Raw genomic sequence first — 17,831 nt, forward strand, 5'->3', positions numbered from 1 at the left:
TTTCTTTCCATGTTTACCCCCACTCCATCTCTGACTCATCAGCAACTGGTCCTTCTGGCAACTGTAGGCACTGACTGATAGCAGTGTCTTAGCACTGCCAGTCTACATAGATACAAATAAAAACTCATAGTAGTAATGGCATCACCATCCAAGGAAAACCCCATTCATCTATTAGAAAGAAGGTCCTGAAGGACAGTTCCCCCGACTACTGATGATAGGCAAAAAAACAGTGGGCCAAGTGTGCTGAGGTGTGCATATTCCAGCCCCACTCCTTACCATTGATGAGGTAGGGATGGTTGCAGCACTTGCGCAGCTCCATCATGGTATTGATGAGGTTGGGCATGTTGTGCTGGTTAGCACCCTTGGATAGGAAGCTGAAATTCTTCTCCAGGATGGCCCGATAGTATTTCTTCTGGATGTTGGTCAGCTCTACCTCAATTATTGTCTCCTGTTTGGGAGCTAGATTCTTCTCCACATCATCCTTCAGCCGTCGCAGCATCATGGGTTTCAGGAGAGACTGGAGCTTCTTCACCTGCCGAGATGAGAAGAGAGGACATGTGTAACAATGCTTATCAAGTCAGCTCTGACAGCAACTCTGGGAAGTCACACAGTATGGCCTAGCATATTGGTTGAATAGGTGACTGGCCGGACTGGAGACTTCTAAATCTTACTGGTTTATTTTCTTTGCTTATGTCAGTCCTGTGAAGGAAACCTTGTGAATGCAAGTGCTATACGCAAAGCTGTATACGTATGTGTGTATATATGCCTAAAAAGTTGTACATTTCCTTCTTCTGTAAGTACTGGCAAGTGGAAAATGTAACAGTATGTGAACAGGCAAGTAGGCAACATAGATTTAAGTGTGACTGAATTATTCTTGGGCACATGTAAAGTATTTCATGTGAACACCTGTGTGTTGATGAGCGCTAAAATACATTCACATGTTGAATGCAAAGGCATGTTGGAAAGGGTACTGTCTCCATAGGTATGTTATACATGTAGAAAATCATGTTAGGGCACAAAAGTCAACCATAATGGAGATCTACTATGCCCAAGAGAAGAAGAGGTATACTATAACTTGGGAAACTCTGCTTTACCAATGTTTACTTAGATTCATGCAGCTCTGCTTGTTCACAGAATGTCTACTGCTCCAAGGATTTGACCCCATAGAGTGTTCATCTCCAAGCCATCAGAAACTCCATCCAATGTGCCCTTTTAGGACTGAACTGAGCCCTCCTGTTCAGCGCCTCAGCCAAGAATCAATCCTGCAGTTCTTCCTATTTACCTGCTCCTCTGTCTTGAGGTCCCCAAATTCCTCCAAGAAGGCTGTCTCAGATGGGAACTGCTGAGGCTCCAAGAAGTTGAGCAGGCTGAAAAGTTCCTCTACTGAGTTCTGCAAGGGTGTCCCAGTCAGTAGCACTTTGTGTTCCTATGCACCATGCAGGGAGAAATCAGGAATAGGACACTTGGTGAGACAACAGGACAGACTGGATGCTTTTCTTGCATTATGCCCCTGAAGGACATTTGCTTCTTAAACAGAGCCAGCTGACTACAGGTCACTCTGCCAGTCAAAAAGACTGCTTTTCCCTCTGGGAGAAGACTGCTTGTCATTGGTTATTTTTGTATCTTTAAAGCAGCACCTGTTCTGCTCAAACCATTACCATCTGAGGGATATGCAAACATAATTTTGCCAAGCCAAATGGCTCTGAGCCATCTTCCTACAGGAAACATTTCAATATTTCAAGCTGCTTGCTGTAAATGGCACTCAGAAGGTACAAGGTTTGACTGACAGTTTCATCAAGAAATTGCAGCTCTACTATGGGTATGTTTGAAAAACAGTGTGGAGAAGCACTGTGCTGTATTTGCCTCAAATGTGCACACAACAGTCACAGCACCTAGCTAGCCAGCAGAACTTTCTCTTTGGTGTCTTGAAACACAGTACAATCCTGTATGGCACACCATGAACCTCTGGGCTTTTGCTACACTACAGCAGAGCAATCTGCTGGATACAGGCCACAACAAAGAGAGGCGTGTACACCCCCCCCCCCAAATTAGCATCTTTCAGGTATTCCTGCATGTGCAGGGCCAGATTCCCACAAAAGACTAACATAATGAAGAAACTCTCACCAAACACATGAGCTTCAGTCCTTCTAGTAATTTGCAGTTCCTGTTCTTAAGCCGATGAGCCTCATCAATGACCACACAGCGCCACTGGATCTTCTTCAACTCTGGGCAGTCAGCCAGGATCATCTCAAAGGTGGTGATGACTACATGGAATTTGAAAAGCCCTGGAAGAGGATTTCCCTGAGGATACCAAAAAAAGAGGCGAGAATTACTGTGTAGTGCACAAGCTAGGACTGATCATAAAGATGAGACTTTTTATGGCCATTTATTGAGAACTTTACCAAGGTACCTAGAGCCTAAATGCACCACTCACAAAATCAGCAAAAGGGGAGCAATGATTTCCACTTAAAGGCAAGCCCATGGCACTGCACTGCAGTCACACTAAATTGGCCACTACCGGTAATTTTCTACTCACTGTAGATACTCTGCAGTTGCCAAAAATTAGCATAATTCCATGATCCATACAGAATCCACTGGGCTTACCTGTAACTGCAAATATTGTGCCACTAAATCAACCTTGACTCACTGAGGGATAAGCAGGCCATACCAAGTTAAGTTTCTCCCCAAGATTTCCAGATAGTAGGAGTTTACTCTTTTCTTTCCACCTTCTGGGGTCACAGTAAAGTAGTTTGTTTGAATTTGACAGTGGGGAAAAAACAACCTGAACCCTGTTTTCAGGGTCCTCAAAAATGATGCATCACTGAGCTGACTACAACATCCAGACACACAGTCTGGCCTTTCACATCAGTTCTAAACTGAGACTTCCAAAAGCAACAAAAATGCTTTCTTGCCGATTGATGCTCCACCACCACCACCAACCCACTTTAGAGCACTAAGAGCAGACTTGAAGGCCACATTCCCTATGGAAGTAATAAGCAGCAAAACAGTGGTCAAGGCTGGAGAGAACACCACAAACCTGAGCATCCCGATACACCATCTCATACTGATGGATCATTTGGCGGCTTATCTGGCTACCATGGTACACAATGGCATTCATCTCTGTCCACGTGCGGAACTCCCGCTCCCAGTTTGTGATGGTAGAGAGTGGTGCAATGATGAGGAATGGACCTCGAAGACCCATCAGGTAAATCTCTGAGAGGAATGTTATGGACTGGATGGTCTTTCCCAAACCCATTTCATCAGCCAGAATGCAGTTTTTCCTGAAGAAATACCACAAGCAGTCATTAAAACAGGACTGAAGAACCTCGGACCACATGGTCAAAACTGGCCCTTCTTCCTCACAAGGCCATGCCACCTTTCCCCAGTCCTCTTTTACTCCAACCACTGATTGCTGGGTAATTTCCAAGCTTTTGTGCAGTTTTCTCTCCAGTTTAAAAGCTTGAAAATGCTTGTTCTGTTGCAGGCAGTTTACCACCTGCTTTGGGCTGCATTCTCCAGCAACCTGACTCCAAGTAGATCTCTGCTGGCCTCACACCATCCATAGGCTGTGCCTCAATCAGAAGGATTTAGCTGTCATGCATGTGCATACTGGCAACCCTCAGGCACACTTGCAGGAGGCCAACTGTGCTATTTTTACTGATTCAGAGTCAGAGGATGAAACTGCTTGTGAAACTGGGGAGCCACAAGCTGGTCAGTGGAAATTACCCAAAGGGACACAGATCATGGAGACCCTTGGAACGGCAGGAAGTTACAGCTGTTGTAAGGGACTGTTGGGATGAGGGATTCTTCAAATAGAGACCAACCCCTCCCCTTAGAGGTGGACCCAGTGGCCCAGTGGCAAAACTGGTGTAAAGCCCAAATGGGAACACATTGGGTGCAACAGAGGCATGTCTGTTTCCACAGAGCACCTCCTCCAAGACTGGGATACAGACAAGTTCATAAGGAGAATAAATAGGGTTTCATAATCTACTTTGTGTATGCTCAGAGACTCCCGTGAAACAGTAAAGATCTTTAACAAGGACACAATTCAAGGCTGGTGCATGTTGGAGGGAGAAATAAGGCTTGCAACATTAGAAAGATAAGTCAATTGCATCCAAAAGGTAAATGGAACTCTTGGAGTGCTCCAAGAATACTACTGATGGCATCTGCTGAAGGTGCCTCTATGCTATATACAGCTCACCTATTATACCAGTTAAAAAGCAACCAGTTCATGCCCTCCAGCTGGTACTCCCTCAATTGGTTGTTGTTCTTATAGTCCCGAGACCGCTCCAGCTTTTGCCAAGACTCAGATGCAGGACGTTCCTGAAACAAAAACCAGAAAAGAGTACACTGACTGGTGCAAAAACTACATTTCCTTTGGTAAGTTTATCTCCAAAATGGATTGTAACTATTAACTACATCTTCACTGTGCTCCCTTCACATTCCATAGCAAGATATATTTTATGTGTATGTATGGTATTCGCTATAGAATAATAGCCATGTATTCACAGATTTCAAAGGGTGAGAAAGAAAATCAAGGCCAAGCACAGGGGTCTCAAACTCAACTTACCTGGGGGCCGCTGGAAGTGGAGTCTGGGTGAGGCTGGGCCGCATCAAGTATTCCACCACCACGGTGGTGGTGGGCCGCTCATCCCGTGGCTGGCCCGGGCGCCACTGGCGCTTTGAAGGCCACAGGGCCCCTCCCCCGTGCCCCACCCATCCCGGCAATTGCTCTGCGGGCCACGAGTTTGAGACCCCTGGCCAAGCAGCTCAATGGCAGTGAACATCTTCTGCATGCAAAAAGTCATTTCAATCCCTGGCATCTCCAGGGCTGGAAATGTTTCCTCATGGAAAAACTGAAAGCAATACCAGTCAGTGTAGACAATAAAGAATTAGACAGGCCAATCATTTGACTTAAAATACGATAGGTTCCTACATTCCTAGGATTCTCCACACATCAAATTCCTATGGATTGATAGAGTGCAAGAACAATCAATCACAGTGGCCCTAAGGTTCCCCCGGAGAGCCCAATGGGTAGGAACAGCTGCTTGAGAGATAGTGCCTATTTCAGAGAGAACCTAATACTAAGGCAGCTCTGAAGAGATGGATGAGCAATCTGAATTACACTTGTTAAGCCCTACCTACAAACATCTTCCAGAGCGATCATTTCATTCACAAGGAAATGCCCCTTCCCCAGTCACACGGGGGAAGTGTCTTTTATTCTTACCAAGGACCTACTCTCAGGTGGGATTTGCAGAGACTCAAACTCTTTGATCTTCCCAGGGTCGACATCTTCCTCTAGCTCCCAAGTGCTCTCCTCATAAGGCAAGGAGCACCACTTCACCAGGAAGTGAGTCACCTCCTGCAATTCAGGAAAAACAAAGAAGATATAGCATTGGCTTAGAGAAAAAGTGATAAAGAACAAGTGACAGTACATCTTAGGGAACCCTGCTCTGTATACACAATAAGAAACACAGGAAGCCTAGGTGAGAGGCTTAGGCAAACTGAATCAAATAAAAATATGCTACACAGATGCCTAAATGAAAGGGAATGGAGGCGGGTGGCCGCATCAGCACTAATGGGAACTGAATGCTGGGATGTAATGATGCCTGACACAACTGTACAGCCAGCTGTCATAACACTACTCTGAAGCAGAGGAGACTCTGTGTATAAAGCACAGACATAACTTAGCCCAAGCATGAACAGAAGGTAGGTCATAGCCTACTGGCTGACTTGTTGGTTGTTGAGAATCTTGCAAAGAAGGAAAGATGAGCATTAGTCTGATCCTGCAAGCTGCTTCTTAAGCAAATGTGCATTCTCAGAATACTTAGCCTTAAGTGTTACAATATTGCAAGCATTGATTATGCTCTATAAATTGAGAACACACAGATGAATCATGATAGAAAGTTCAACTGCAAGAATGGAGTCAGTCATTCTCTGTCCAAGTAAAAGAGAGTGGAACAAAAGGGCTTGTTAGGCTGAAAAGCAGCAGGTTTCAGCAGTCCCTGAGTTATGAAACAACCCATACTTACAAACATTTTTTTTAATTACTGTGGAAAATTATCATCAACATAGAGAGGGGGAAAGTGAAAGGGGAGTGATGGAGGGCCTCCAAAGCATCACAAGCAAAAAGGTACAGGGAGGCCTGCAAAGCATGCTTTCCTGCCCATCTCTCTGGGCAGGAGAGAGAGGGAAATCTCTCTGGCATTTCCTTGCTGCAAAGAGGAGGCACTGGTGAGTTTGGGTGATGGTGATGGGGCTAGAGATACTCATTGTTTTTCCACTTTCACAAGGGTCCTGCACCCCTAACCCCCATTAATGTGGAGGGCCGACTATACATGATCCAACTTACATACAAATTCGACTTAAGGATGAATTTCAGTTTTCTTTGGAACAGAACTCATTTGTAACCCAGGGACTACCTGTATATTCTTTTACCACTACCCAGCAGGAAGAGGGAACACTTTTGCTAAGGCCCTCTTCAGGTCTGGAGCTGGGCCTGTCTGTGCTCTGCTACTGCACTAAGACTCTTTCCATGAAGTGGGATGCTTGTGCAACAGACTGTGCTGAACTGCCAGCTGGATTCTACCAATACCAGTTCAAGCTCGAGGCTACCTGGCACAACAGATTTTCCATGGTAGTTGTGCATCAGCTCAAAAGAGAAGCACCTTTGTGGAATCATCCTTTATTTATGTATTGATGGGTAGGAAAAAAGAGAGAGAATGCTAATATCTACAATGATACTACTGCAGATTTTATTCACCCAGGCAGAGTAATCATTTTTTAAAAACTACATTTTTCAAAAATCATTTTGTGCCACACACCAGTTAAAAGACTGAGAGAAGCATGTGAAGCTCTCAAGTGTATTTTTATTTATCCACCTGGAGGTCTTGAAGATTCATTCTTAGTTTGTGCAAGCACCAAGAGCAAACTGTAGGGTACCCAGTTTCTCATTTTCAACAGGAGAAAAGTGTCCTCCAGGGACTCATTGCTGGACACAGACAATCACTGCATTTAATTTATTTCCGGCAGTGGGCTTGCTAAATCAGCAGAAACTGATTTACAACACTGTAACACTACTGAAAACTGAGACAGATGATGAGAAAAACCCTCTTTTACAGTACTGTGCTCCCTCTGCCCACTGTACAGTCAGCCACAGAAATGGAAGGACAGAACTGTGCATTGCAAACAGCTACCATATGTACCGGTGTATAAGGCAACTTGTGTATAAGACAAGTTTGATATTTGGGGCTGTTTTTCTGGGGTTTGTCATATGTCAGGAATATAAGACGACCCCTTACTTTTGAGCATTAATTCTCACATACCTGAGTGAAGTCAGTTGGCTTCAGTAGATATTTGTCAGCCCGAAGCTCTCTGGATGGTTTACAATGAAGTATAAAAGCAAAGTTGGAGGCTGACAGTGGTTTGCATGGAGGCTGGCTGGAGTCAGCCAGGAAGAACATCAGCGGTGCAGACAGGCACGGAGAGGGAAGAGGTTTGCATGGGCAGCACTGTCTCTCTCCATAGACAGCTGCATGGGGAACGCTTCCCTTCCCAGCCGCCAGTGCAACTGGTCCAGAACAGTGCCCCCCCCCATCCTGGTGAGGTTGGGGCAGGTGCTGGATCCAGAACTGGGCGTGCCGCTGCTTACAAGGCTCACAATGCAATGCAGGACAAGCTCCCCCACAGTGGCCATGCCCTGGCACATCAGGTCTTGTTTCAAGCTGAAGGTTATTCAAATTGCAAAAGAGGTAATTGTACTGCAGCTAGAAGGTTTGACGTTACTGAGAAGATGGTGTAAGATTGGCGGAAGAACAAAGACAAACTAAGGAAAGTTTTTCACTTGGCATATACATCAACCCCCAGTTTTTGCTTTGCTATTTTTGGTTTCAAGGGTCATCTTATATGCCTATAAGATGTGGAGAACAACCCCTACCTCCCCAGTGTCGGAGTCCTTTGTATGAGCCACCTCCAAGATTCTATCAACTTCCACATAGTCTGGGTTGAACAAATCTTCATCAGGCTGGCAGAATAGGAAACAAAACAACAAAGAAACATCAAGACAGGCTAAAATTGGATTAGAAGAGAAGGAAACGAAACAACAGCTTGTGAAGCCATTAAGTGATAGCACTGATGATCAGGGCACAAGGAAGCCACACTGGCTAAGGCACGCAGGTGTCAATTTCCTGCACTAGTCAGTGAGAAAGCATTAATCTTTGGTCAGTTACTTTGTTTTCTTTTCCTATTTTCCCGTCCCGAGGCTCATGCGATGGGGCGGCATATAAGTTGTCTAAATAAATAAATATTTTAACTATAAGCTGTATCTCAAGGGCTGAAGGAGGAGCAACATTGGTTCTACCTACTGGTTTATTTCCATACAGGCTGAGCTATAGGCAAAAGGCTCTTGGGCAGGACCTCTCTCGTATTTTCTGGTGAAAATCAGTGGCTTCAGTCACAGAGGCTTTGGCAGAATTTTCTCTATGTGCTTCAGCTGCTGACTGAAGCTTGAGCCAAACCAAAAGCAAGAGGAACTATATAGCTGAGGAACATAAAAGGAGAATTCTGCCCAAGCCTCTTTTACTGTTTATGCTGGGAAGGAGGGAATTCAAAAGAGCAACTTTGCCTGTGTGACTTGGATAAAGATGTAAAAGCTTCCAAGGTAGAACAACTAACAACAAAATGGATTTTCCTCAATTCTAACACCCCTCTGAACTGGTAAAAATGGAAAAGTAGAAAAAGATCACCATTTCCCCTTGACATACCATTTTTCAGTTTTTCCCCCTCAGACCTTCACATCTTTAGCACAAAGACACATACACTTTCAAGGTATGAGGGTATTTCTGGGGATCTGGAGCTATGTTGGGGTCCAGATAGCAAGCAAGGATAGCATAACTCAGATTTGAGCACAGGGAGCTTATAATGCAAACTTCTCCCATTCTGGCTGTCCTCCCCAGTTTTGAACAAGGTCTGCCCACCACCGTTTGAATTGTGGAAACCTGAAATGGGATTGCTGCTGCTGCAACCATCTTTTCTGCTAGGTTCTTTCTCAAATCAACCCCTGACCTAGAGAAAGACAGCTACATGCTGAAGAAAGTTGGAGATACTGGAGTTAGAGTAGAGGGGCAGTGAGAAAAATAGTTTTTTAAAGTGCTTGTATACAACTCCTACCTGAAAGATTGTCTCCACAAATATATACCTGCTTGGACTGGAATGCCATCTTCAGTGGCCCTCTCTAGGAGACCCCACTAAATAAAGTGACATGGGTGGCTACTAAGAAGAGGATCTTCTTACATCTGGCGAGTACTAGGTTTGGGGGAGGCTGCAGTGGGCCATCAATTCCCTATCACTATTTTACAAAAAAATCACCTTCCCCCATCTTAATTCCACAACACCTAAACATACGTATAAATGAGGCACCCTGTTCAGGCCAGCCAGGGTACAGCATGTTACCCAAAAGAAAAGGAGCAGCATCCAAAATCATATTCCTAAAAGGTTTCTGGCTACCTTGGCTCCCACTGATCTGTTAGTAAGATGCTTTTACACAGAACTCACAGGATGCTGTTGTATACAGTGCATATCCCTACTTTGCCATGTCCCAGATGCAAGAACATTGCATTTTCATCAAAATGGGCCACTAGCACCCCTTATCCTTCTCAGGGTAGGAATAAACTGACAGTTTATTAATAATGTTGGGGCAACACTCTGCATTTCTAAGCTGTCAGCAACTATTTATCCTTGCCTGTGTTTCCTTTCTCTCTCCCCACCTCAGGTGTTAATCCAGGGAAGAATGTAGAAGTGTGATTGCTTGAAACAGCGGTGTATCTTTAAAAACCCCAAGTGCTCTGGAACAAAAAAATTAAAAATAAAGAAACCTAAGGCAGAATTGGCTTTCTCACTAGGAAGCTAGGGAAGAGTGTCTCAGGGTATCAGGCAGAGGAGCAGCTGCTCATCCTAGACAATAGGGAACGATGTGACACTTTCCATCAGAAGCATTTCATATTTGTGCCAAAAACCTGTATGAACAAAGGGCTGAATGCTCCAAGGATTTATAGCTACAGTTAGAAAGCAATTTCAATTTCATATTGTCCTGATTTATGCCCACCAGGGATGCATAGAAAAAGCTACAGGTAACAAGCCTGGCAGGAGAAAGATAAATCCATACTGAATTTGAGAATAAGATTATTATACTAATAAAACTAATAAATGCAAGTATAAAATATACTTGTGTATGTATGTATGCAAGCATGTAAGTAAAAGATAGTTATCATGAGATGCTGGCCATTCCAATCTTGAGAAACACCAGCCATTCCTAGAAGCTCCCACTGCTCTGTGCCAGCCAGTCATATTTCGGCTTCAAAAGACAGCAGTGGTGCTCCCTACATGCATGCACATTGCTAAACATTTCCCCAGCTCCTGAAACCTTGACAAAGTGAAGCATTCTGAGCAAAAGGTGTCAGATTAGCCTGGCAAGTTCACTGCTCACCTCTGTGAAAATGTGCTTCATCTGGGCTTGTTTATTTCGGAACCGTTTAATCTTCTGGGAAATTCGTGGGTCTTTCTCCAGCTCCTCCATTGTAGCCCATTTACAGTGCAAGTAAGAGCTGTGAATTGGTAGAGAACATCATTAAGGACATTCAGGAATGAATTGTGCTTGCAAATAATAAGGGAAAGCAAATCTAACACATCATCAGTGGAGGAAGGATAAAGATTCCTCCCAGTGGGATGGGGACACTACTTGTAGGCGGTAGCCAGTTTCCACTTCTAACAGAGATTAACCACAGGCTGAGGGAATGTTCAGGGCAAACTGTAGGTTTGAAGAGCAAATTACTGGCATCAGGCTTCCCACTCTTAACAGAATAGCAGAGGAATGACAAAGATCACAGGACAAACAATTCTTCAAACAGGGAATATGAAGACAGAAACTGAACAGGTACAAGGAGTTGGCAGTTGCCCTCAAAAAGAGAAGGCAATAAGGATGGATGGATGGAATTATCCATGTGTTCTGGGCAGCCAACACAAAACAGCAATACACTGGACTTAGGAGAAAAACTCATGCTATACGTACAAGTTACGGTATTTTACGTAGAACTCCTCCAGTTCGTAAGTTGCTCCTCCAGGATAACTCTGGAACCACAACAAGTGTTCAGTAAATATCATTTGTACAAGACAGGAACCAGGCTAGGACTGCATTGCACAGCCAGTATGATCCCACCTGAGCCCTAATCTAAATTAACAGGATATTACAGATTTCTTAAGTACACTGCAAGGACAAAATAGAACAATGAAAGAAAAGCAGAGGGGGTTAAGTAAGGATCCTGTGATGAGAAGACAGCAGATTGTATTCCCATACACAATTGGTATATAGAAATTCCCAAGTCTTTCAGTACTCCTAGAGAGTAAGAAAAGGCAATGCAGAATTTCTTCCATGTACTTTATGGGGAGACTGCCTATCTTCCAGTGACCCCGACTATTTACTAGGCTATACAATGCAGGCTATGGACAAAGGAAGAAACTGTATCATCCCCTTGCCAAATCTATGTCAGTTTAAAAACTCCAGTCTGAAATTTTAAAGTTGATGAGTTAAGCTCTGTGAGTTGGTAATCGGTTTCAAGATAATAAATGAGTACAGCAAAGAAATACAGAGTTCAATAGTCTCTCTCACCATAATAGGAGAGAAGCCAAATTCTGATGGACATGATATGCCTGAACCTGGAGCAACAGACAGAGGTGAGTCAACATGCCTCCATCTCCCTGTTTTAGCTTGGAGGCAAAAGGTAGAACAGTGTGGACTTCCCTCTTTGCCCTTAGGGCATCCGGAGCTTGGAGCACCTGTCAGGTATAGAGGGAGATCATGCTGATATGCCTCTGCCTTCCCATCAGCTCCCACCTGAAGGCTTCCACTTGCACACAGCAGGTTGCCCAAGCTCCAGGTATCCAATGGGCACAGAGGCAAACCAACCAAGGTCCAAGCTGAAAGGAGAGAAATAGAGGCACAGCAACTTACCTCAGTGTCTGAGCTTGGAGTGCCCCTCAGGTACTCCAGCTTTGAACTGCTAGCGAAGGCAGGCTTAAGGACCTAAGAAGAAGCATGCTGAATCAGGCCAAAGACCTATCTAGTCCAGCATTGTCTTTGTACAGTGACCAACAAAAGCCTGTCAAATGCCCATGAACTGGATATGAGCACAAGAATATCTTGTAACTTGTTATTCTAGTAACTGGTGTTGAGAGGCATAGCACCTCTAATATTAATAATATATAGTCGAATAGCTCCAAGAAGTTGTCTAATTGCCTTATAACGGTAAAGGTTTCCTCTTGACATTAAGTCCAGTCATGTCTGACTCTAGGGAGCGGTGCTCATCTCCGTTTCCTAGCCAAAGGAGCCCCCGTTTGTCCTCAGACAGTCTCCGTGGTCATGTGGCTGGCATGACTCAACACCGAATGCTGTTAACTTCTCACCAAAGTGGTACCTTTTTATCTACTTGCATTTGCATGCTTTCGGACTGCCTTATAAAACTCCGCAAATTGGTGGACATCACTTCACCTTGTGGTAGTGAATCCTGTTTGCTGTGTGAAGAAATACTTTGTCATGAATCTCCTGCCTTTCATCACCATGACTGTTTTCTGCCACACCTGTAGCTCCAAGGTTTAAGATGGAAAGAGTAAAGAAGGGAAGGAGAATCCTGACAACTAAATCTTTTGTAGCTGGTAAAGCCAGCCAAAGTTCAGTAAAGGCAAATCCAGGACCTCCAAAGTGGTTTTCTCTGAAATACTACCAGTTCCATGTACAAGGCCAACTACACAGGTACAGCTGAGGAGTTTCAATGCATGGATCAAATGGCGGAGAAGAGGGTTTCAGATTTGTCAGGCACTGGAGAACATTTTGAGACAAGCTGGGCCTGTTCAGGAGGCACAGTTTCCACCTGAACCAGAATGGAACCAAACTGCTGGTACTGAACTTCTGGCAGAGCAGCTTTTAAAATCATCCCTGAAGGAAACACCTCAAAACTGAAGGAAATGTTAAAAGAAGCTGAAGGGAAGAGCAAAGATTAAATCCCTTCAAAGCACTTGAAATTACTCAAAATTCTATCATAGAAGCACAGATAATCTGCATGGCACAAGTGAGGAAAGGTAGCAATCCAAGAAGTCACCAGTGTGGTTAACAAGTAGAGCTTTAGAAAAAGAACACTTCCTTCAAGAAATGGAAGTCTTGTCCAGATTAAAAACAAAAACAAAAGGAACCACAAGCTTGTACAAAACAGATGTGAGCAGACGGTAAGAGAAGCAAAGAAACAGTTTGGGGAACAAATCACTAACATAATCAAGACCAACAATACAGAATTCTTTAAATATATCAGAAGAAAGAAACCAGCTGAAGAAGCAGTTAGACCATTGAATGGTGAAATTAGAGGCACACTAAAAAGGGATAAGGATGAGACTGGAGAGAGCCTTTCCCCCCCACCTTGGTCTTCACAACAAAGGATGTGGAATAGATACCAGTTCCTGGGCTTATATATTCTAGAAGGGAGCTGGAGGAATTAAAGTAGACAGTAGTGACAAAAGATTAAATTCTTGACCTTATTTACAAACTGAAAGTCAATAAATCACCAGGCCCAGATGGTGTCCATCCTAGAGTTGTTAAAGAATTTAATTATGAAATTGCTGGCTTTCTTACCAAAATATTTAGTAAGTCCCTAAAGTCAGCCATTGTACTCAAGTACTGGAGAATGGCCAATGTAACACAATTGTTAAAAAGAGTCAGTTAGCTTAATGTCTGTTCTAGATAAATTGCTTGAAAACATTATTAAAGATAATGCAGAGGGATAGACCATGTTGAAAAAGAAATTCTGTCTCACTAACCTATTGAAGTTCTTTAACTTGTCAATAAGCAGGTGGATAGGACAATTTGGCAAACACTGTTTACTTGGACTTCCAAAAGATTTTTGACAAACGCTTGCACCAAAGATTCCTCAGAAAACTTAGCAGTCATGGAATAAAAGGGGGAGGGGTCCTCTTATAGATAAAGTATATCACAGCAGTGAGTACACCCCTCACATTTTGTAAATATTTTATTATATCTTTTCATGTGACAACCCTGAAGAAATGACACTTTGCTACAATGGAAAGTAGTGAGTATACAGCTTGTATAACAGTGTAAATTTGTTGTCCCCTCAAAATAACTCAACACACAGCCATCAATGTCTAAACTGCTGGCAACAAAGGTGAGTACACCCCTAAGTGAAACTGTCCAAATTGGGCCCAAAGTGTCAATATTTTGTGTGGCCACCATTATTTTCTAGCACTGCCTTAACCCTCTTGGGCATGGAGTTCACCAGAGCTTCACAGGTTGCCACTGGAGTCCTCTTCCACTCCTCCATGATGACATCACGGAGCTGGTGAATGTTAGAGACCTTGTGCTCCTCCACCTTCCATTTCAGGATGCTCCACAGATGCTTGATAGGGTTTAGGTCTAGAGACATGCTTGGCCAGTCCATCACCTTTACCCTCAGCTTCTTTAGCAAGGCAGTGGTCGTCTTGGAGGTGTGTTTGGGGTCATTCTCATGTTGGAATACTGCCCCGCGGTCCAGTCTCCAAAGGGAGGGGATTATGTTCTGCTTCAGAATGTCACAGTACATGTTGGCATTCATGGTTCCCTCAATGAACTGTAGATCCCCAGTGCTGGCAGCACTCATGCAGCCCCAGACCATGACACTCCCACCACCATGCTTGACTGTAGGCAAGACACACTTGTCTTTGTACTCCTCACCTGGTTGTCACCACACACACTTGACACCATCTGAACCAAGTAAGTTTATCTTGGTCTCATCAGACCACAGGACATGGTTCCACTAATCCTCAAACTGTTGCGGGCTTTCTTGTGCATCATCTTTAGAAGAGGCTTCCTTCTGGGACGACATCCCTGCGGACCAATTTGATGCAGTGTGTGGCGTATGGTCTGAGCACTGACAGGCTGACCCACCACCCCTTCAACCTCTGCAGCAATGCTAGCAGCACTCATACATCTATTTCCCAAAGCCAACCTCTGGATATGACGCTGAGCACATGCACTCAACTTCTTCGGATGACCATGGCGAGGCCTGTTCTGAGGGGAACCTGTCCTGTTAAACCACTGTATGGTCTTGGCCACCCTGCTGCAGCTCAGTTTCAGGGTCTTGGCAATCCTCTTTTAGCCTAGGCCATCTTTATGTAGAGCAACAATTCTTTTTTTCAGATCCTCAGAGAGTTCTTTGCCATGAGGTGCCACGTTGAACTTTCAGTGACCAGTATGAGAGAGTGAGAGCGATAACACTAAATTTAACACACCTGCTCCCCATTCACACCAGAGACCTTGTAACACTAACGAGTCACATGACACTGGGGAGAGAAAGTGACTGATAATGCCCAATTTGGACAGTTTCACTTAGGGGTGTACTCACTTTTGTTGCCAGCGGTTTAGACATTGATGGCTGTGTGTTATTTTGAGGAGACAGCAAATTTACACTGTTATACAAGCTGTATACTCACTACTTTCCATTGTAGCAAAGTGTCATTTCTTCAGGGTTGTCACATGAAAAGATATAATAAAATATTTACAAAATGTGAGGGGTGTACTCACTTCTCTGATATACTGTAACTACTTAAAGAACAGAAGAATTATAATAAGTGGCCATTTCTCCCAATAGAAGGTTGTACTCAGCGGGGTCCCACAGACTAATGTCTTTCAACCTATTCATAAATTATCTGGAATTAGAAGTAAGAAGTGAGATGGCCAAACTTGCTGATGACACAAAACTATTTATGGTGTTTAAAATCAAAAGGGATTGTGAGGAACTCCAAAGGGATCTCTCCAAGCTCAAAACAGCCCACGCAGTTCAACAAAAGCAGGTGTAAAGTGAAGCATATTGGGGCAAAAAAATCCCAACTTCAAGTATAGGTCAAATACATGATCTGAACTAGCAGCGACTGATCAAGAAAGAGATACCGGAGCAGGCACATTAACAGCTCAATGAAAAAGTCAGTCCAGTGCACAGCTGCTATGGAAAGGACAAGCTCCATGTTAGGCATAATTAGGAACAGAACAGAGAATAGAACTGCCAAGATTACATTCCACTGCAATAAACAAATTTTTAATGCAGCTTCACTTAGAATATTGTGTATATTCTGACCTCCTTACCTGAAAAAGGTCACTAATGTGTTGGAAAAAGTAGAGAAGGGCAACAAAAATGAGCAAGGGGCTGCAGCAGCATCAAGCAGCTACAACAACTAGGGCTGTACAGCTTAGAAAAAAAGTTGAGTAAGTGAAAACATGATAGAGGCATTTAAAATTAAGCATTGTGTGGACAAAGATGAGAGATATTTTTTCTCCCTCTCCTATAGCACTGGAACCTGTGGTAATCCCATGAAGCTGACTAGTAGGAAGACAGATAAAAGGAAATACCTCTTCACACAATACATAGTTAAACTATGGAATTCACTGCCATGGAAAGTAGTGGTGGCTACCAATTTGGGTGGCTTTAAAAGGGGATTAGACAAATTCATGGTGGAGGAGGCTATTCGTGGCCACTAGCCTTGCTGGCTATGCGCCACCTCTGTTACCAGAGGAGGCATTCCAGCATACACCAGTTGCTGAGGAGCTTGGGGAGGCAAGAGTTTTGTACCCATCCTGCTTGAGGGATCCTGTGGGCAGCTGGTTTGAACAGAGTGATGTGATCAGAGTGCTGGGCTGGCCTGATCCAGCAGGGCTTTTCTTACACTCTTACATTCAAGTATAACTCGCTTTTGAACTCTTTTCTTTAAAGATAAATAAATAAATAAAATTGTGTATCCCATAGAAAGAATACTTATACAAATACCATCTTCTCCCCCTCCACATTATATATGCAACTACTGGGGTCTACCCCACTGTTTTATGAAACACAGAATATGTTGCCTGCAAGGCACTGCTCTTCCTCCACACCGTATAATCATTCTATGAAAAGCGATTTATTGCTCTGGTTGAATACTTTTCTTCCTCACATATGGCCTCTCTCCCCCTCAACTATCTGCTGAGACTAATAGTTCTGAACATTTATTTAGGGCCAGTACTATGCTAGGTGGTATGCAGAACATAGAAATGATGCAGCCATTACACCCAAAGACAAGAAAAAGTGGTACCCCCACCAAATTACCCTACAATTATTGCCACAGCCTTACTCTACCCATTACGGTAAGCCTTTCTCTCATTATATGTGTTGCAGGCTAGGAAGAGGCTGGTTGGGGTTCCAAAATTAGAGAAACTCACCTCCTTTTGGACCATCCTGGAGGCAAGGATTCTCTCAATGATGTTGGCATCATCCTCGGGGGGCTCCTGTGGATCCCGAGATAGGAAGTTTAGCTTTCCTGACATAATGGCACCACCTGGTACCTCGAAGATGCTCACATTAAAAGAGGGAAAACCACTCTCTCAAACTCTCATACTGAACTTACTCCCTTTCCTGGAATAAAAGACCAGCAAGTCCTTAGAATAATTCTGCCCTGCACCATTACTGAACCTTGGGAAAAAAGAACACAGGACTGCCAATGCGTCAGACAAAATACTCTTCTCAGATCACAGGTACAAAGGTGGCCACAGTTCAAGCAGGCTCCCTGGAGAATTATCCCTGCACAACATATATGTTTAAAAATTTGTTTTGCCTATTTTAATATCTTGTTTTGTTCACATGTAAACACAGTAATACATGAAGCCTCTCCAGCATTTAAGGCCACCACTGCAAACAGTGAGTTTAAGAACAGAAGCTAGAAATGTTCTATGTTACTACAATTAAAATTGAGGTTTTCAGCAATCAGTTACACTG

At 43.7% G+C, this 17,831-nt stretch overlaps 1 protein-coding gene across 9 annotated transcripts in view; it reads right to left on the reverse strand.

Moving 5' to 3' along the window:
* CHD6 (chromodomain helicase DNA binding protein 6) overlaps positions 1 to 17,831 on the reverse strand; it is a 145,810-nt gene that overhangs the window by 45,289 nt on the left and 82,690 nt on the right. For all 9 annotated transcript variants that reach the window (XM_044447491.1, XM_044447496.1, XM_044447493.1 and 6 more), the window contains 10 exons: positions 17,279 to 17,344; positions 11,066 to 11,124; positions 10,484 to 10,601; positions 7,937 to 8,023; positions 5,228 to 5,362; positions 4,202 to 4,323; positions 3,038 to 3,281; positions 2,125 to 2,301; positions 1,283 to 1,426; positions 277 to 532 (listed from right to left, as the gene is read on the reverse strand). In XM_044447491.1, the coding sequence (XP_044303426.1) occupies positions 277 to 532; positions 1,283 to 1,426; positions 2,125 to 2,301; positions 3,038 to 3,281; positions 4,202 to 4,323; positions 5,228 to 5,362; positions 7,937 to 8,023; positions 10,484 to 10,601; positions 11,066 to 11,124; positions 17,279 to 17,344 (1,408 nt within the window). The remainder of the gene's footprint in view (positions 1 to 276; positions 533 to 1,282; positions 1,427 to 2,124; positions 2,302 to 3,037; positions 3,282 to 4,201; positions 4,324 to 5,227; positions 5,363 to 7,936; positions 8,024 to 10,483; positions 10,602 to 11,065; positions 11,125 to 17,278; positions 17,345 to 17,831) is intronic.

The sequence above is a fragment of the Varanus komodoensis genome, unplaced genomic scaffold (assembly GCF_004798865.1).
Source record: "Varanus komodoensis strain SLA01 unplaced genomic scaffold, ASM479886v1 scaffold52, whole genome shotgun sequence".
Classification (NCBI taxonomy): Eukaryota; Metazoa; Chordata; class Lepidosauria; order Squamata; family Varanidae; genus Varanus; species Varanus komodoensis.